The sequence below is a fragment of the Galendromus occidentalis genome, unplaced genomic scaffold (genome assembly GCF_000255335.2).
Source record: "Galendromus occidentalis unplaced genomic scaffold, Mocc_1.1 scf7180000077460, whole genome shotgun sequence".
NCBI classification, from domain to species: Eukaryota; Metazoa; Arthropoda; class Arachnida; order Mesostigmata; family Phytoseiidae; genus Galendromus; species Galendromus occidentalis.
In genome coordinates, this window is record NW_003805448.1 from 187,498 (window position 1) to 190,958 (window position 3,461).

The following is a 3,461-nucleotide window of genomic DNA, read 5'->3' on the forward strand; positions in this document are numbered from 1 at the left end:
AGAGAGCTGTGGAGAAGCTTATCTTATCTCAATTATATACAGCGTTTAATTGCACCATTGCGGGCAAATGTATTGCGCTCGCTCCGCTCCCCTGCTCGCTCCCCGCGGCGTCTCTTCCGCAAACCTCGATGGGGTTCTCTTCCTGCCCGAGCCGGCGAACCGACTGCGAATAATGAGCCCTGTGTTAATTCCAACTTGTTCGCGAACCAACACCATCAGAGAATTGGGGAATCTGACTGCCCATGCTCTCGCTCGCTCGTCCATTCGTTCGTTCCTCCGTGTGCCTGGTTCACCACTCGAGCACTCGCTCCGGCCTAAGGCTCCTTTCCAGGGGCCGGAAATGAAAATTCTAAACTCCTTCCCGTTAAGTTCCTCCTCCCCCCTCCCGACTGTCGATCTTTCTTTCGTTTCATCTTCAGTTATGTAATGCTTATATGAAATCGCCTGTCCGGACAACGCTCTTTCCGATCGCATGTTGGTTGTCGGTGGAACAGGACGCGGCAACCACCCCACCGTTCGTGGTTCATGGAAGTACACAGACGAATTCGAGCAGTCAAAGAAAGGAATCCCGTCCGAGAAGCTTTGAGTTCGATTGCTGAGAAGTTGATTAAATAACATGTACAATTCGTAAGTCGGAAATTCGATTAATAATACTCACGAGAGTCCTTGTCCGTCTCTGGATGATAGGGATGTGGGACTGTGATCACAGAGTTGCTTCGTCTCGGTATTGTCATGATTCCTGATATTCAATTGAACCACGACGGTCGGGAATGAGAGGGAAATTCGAAGACAGGGGAAAAAAACGGAACGGAACAAAATTCCGGAAGAAGTAGAGGCAGCATGGGAAAAATCGCTTCAGTTAGTCATGGCGCCCCGCACAGCTCTCCCTGCGTTCGAGTCCGTGTACGATCCTCGTCGAGGTTCGACCTCGCCAACTTATCTATTTCTCCACTGAATTTCCCTAGGGAACGACAGATCCGGATACGCCGGCTCGGCGTTCCGGGAGCAAAGCGGCTTTTCATCGGATTTTGTGAAATACGGACTTTGATTTTTATTGAGTAACGAGTATAAAACGGATCGAGTATTATCAACACTATGAGTAGAAGAATGAACTGCGAGAAATATAGTATAAAATCTTTGGTCACGAGAGGGGGAGATGCGTCGTACGATCGAAGATCACGTTCACGATTCGAAGGTTCGATAGTTTTTCTCTCCATTTTCCCCAAAGGACTTGTCGTTCTCCGTACCTCCGTTGTTGCTATTGACCACAATATGTTGGTGATTGTGGAAAGCAGAATTGCAAAGATGGCTCTGCTGTGGTCCAGCCCCCTGATGGGGACAGGTCGGTGTCACGGGCTGCGACAGCGATCGTTGAGCCAGATGGGTTTGATCGCAAGACGATGAGCCTTGACGGAAAAGTGCTGCAATCTCGTCGAAGGTTCGATTCTTGGTTTCGGGAACCCGCTTATACGTGAACACCCAAAAAACTCCCAGCAGAGCAGTGAACGGTAGGAAGCTGTAGTCGCCGAAAGCATACTGCAATTGAGGAATCATACGAGTGAGTGGAGAACAGGAGAAACGAAATCAGACGTTTGAAGAGTCAATGGGGGACCGATGCAGCATAAATGTGATAGAGCGGGAAGCAGCTTGTCATGATTCAGAACGAACTCCTGAAGAGACGCCACGACAACGGGAGAAGATTTCAATGGGGGATATTAGCGAAGAGGTGACGTTTGTCGCCTCAAGACAAGTCTCCCTCGGCACCACCGCCGACGACGACGATGGCACCAAAAGCGCCGGCGACGACGGAGCATTACGCGAACTTCAGCGACGGCGATGATCGAGGAAGAAAAGGGGACAGGAGGCGTCCCGACTTCGGATGGCGACTGTCTAGTTAGTTAGTTCGGGGACGGACGGTCGGCAGGGAAGACCGGCCGAGCCGTCGACGCCGAGACTGCCGGCCGCCGACCGTCTGACTGACTGGTGACTCCTGCTAGCTCTCCTGTCGGCAGCGTTGCCGCGGCCGTTTGTGCTCGCTAGGCTACATTTGTCAAGTGAGCAGCAGGCAGTCTTGGGAGAAAAGGGGGAGTAGGGGGGGAGAGGGACTCAGGTCAGAGCTGGCAGAAGAGAACGTAGCACATAAATTATGATGATTTGTGCCTTCTCTGCCACCACTGTGAGCTGCCCCGTACAGCCGTGCCCCCCTGCCCTCATTTCCACTGGGTACAGCTACTCGAAATCCTGTCGGCTGGATTCTCCAGTAGTTTCCAGTGGACAAGCGAGACCCTTACGCCCACGTTGCGAGCGCCCCTCAGGACCCGGGCTCCGAACTTTCAGCGAGCCTTTCCTAGCAGACCGGACAGAGACAAGTTTCGCGACCGATGTCAGAGTTATTCCAGTGTGTTAGTGGCCGTAATCTACAAGGAGTCGCTGTAGTAGGAGTCTAGGAGTCACTTGCGACCTACGTATCTCGAATCTAGATTGGTTTTGCTAATGACCTAGAGGGAGCTGTGCGTAGCCACACCAGATAAGCCATAGAATATTCCTCCAACATCCATTCGAGCTCGACTCGGAGGGAGGGCGAGAGCTCCGGGCGAACGACGCTGTCGAACCGCATATTCAACATCGTAGACAATGGAACTTCTGCCTTCGAGTGCTCATCTTTGCGGTCGATCCGAGTGGTTCTTTTTTTCCTGCTTAGAACGCAGCCCCGAGTCGCAGTCAATCTATCTTCTGTTTCGCCATTCGCTTTGCTTGTTCGCTACGCTCATCCTTTCCAGTGACGGCACGTACTCGTTTTCGGTCCGACCCCGGCTCGTCGTAGGAATGACGAGCGAACGGCACCAAAAGAAAACCGCGGGAAGACCTCGCAGCCAGTCGCTCAGTCAGATAGTCGGTCGGTGGGCTGGCTGACCAAGTCGCTCGCTACTTCGGGACATAAAAACCACACCGACTCGCGGGGCATTATAACTCGCGGCGAGCGAAAAGAAACGGACGGAAAGCGAAAGAGTAAACGTCGTCTTACGGTTACGCACCTGCATCGGTGGGAATGTGAGCGATACGAGAAAATTTGCAGCCCAGTTGACCAAGACTCCGATAGCCATTGCTGCCGGCCGAGGACCTTGTGAGAAGAGTTCGGCCATATAAATCCACGGAATCGTTCCTGGTCCTATGGCAAAAAATACGACAAACGCCAACGTCGAAACCACCGACATATACGTGATCCAGGTGTACAAAAACTGCAAGATAGAATGTTCTTTAGTTCCTGTCCACGGAAATCTCAGCGGGTCCTTCGCCGAGCGGGAGGGAAATCCTCTCGAGGCGTCCCAATCCGCTACATATAATTCCCGATGGGTATCGCGTCCTGGAGGAGCCTGGATCCTCTGGCAGGCCAGAGGTCACGACCCGACCATCGCGAGCTCATCCGCAGCGAGGAGGCGCGGTGCGTCTGCTTCCTTCCC

General features: G+C 52.8%; 1 protein-coding gene across 1 annotated transcript in view; it reads right to left on the reverse strand.

Moving 5' to 3' along the window:
* Nucleotides 1-1,033: 1,033 nt before the first annotated feature.
* Glut1 (Glucose transporter 1) overlaps nucleotides 1,034-3,461 on the reverse strand; it is a 30,000-nt gene continuing 27,572 nt past the window's right edge. The window contains exons 7-8 of the mRNA XM_003744098.1: nucleotides 3,036-3,239; nucleotides 1,034-1,536 (exon numbers count right to left, since the gene is read on the reverse strand). Coding sequence (XP_003744146.1) covers nucleotides 1,183-1,536; nucleotides 3,036-3,239 — 558 coding nt within the window. The 3' untranslated portion in view covers nucleotides 1,034-1,182. The remainder of the gene's footprint in view (nucleotides 1,537-3,035; nucleotides 3,240-3,461) is intronic.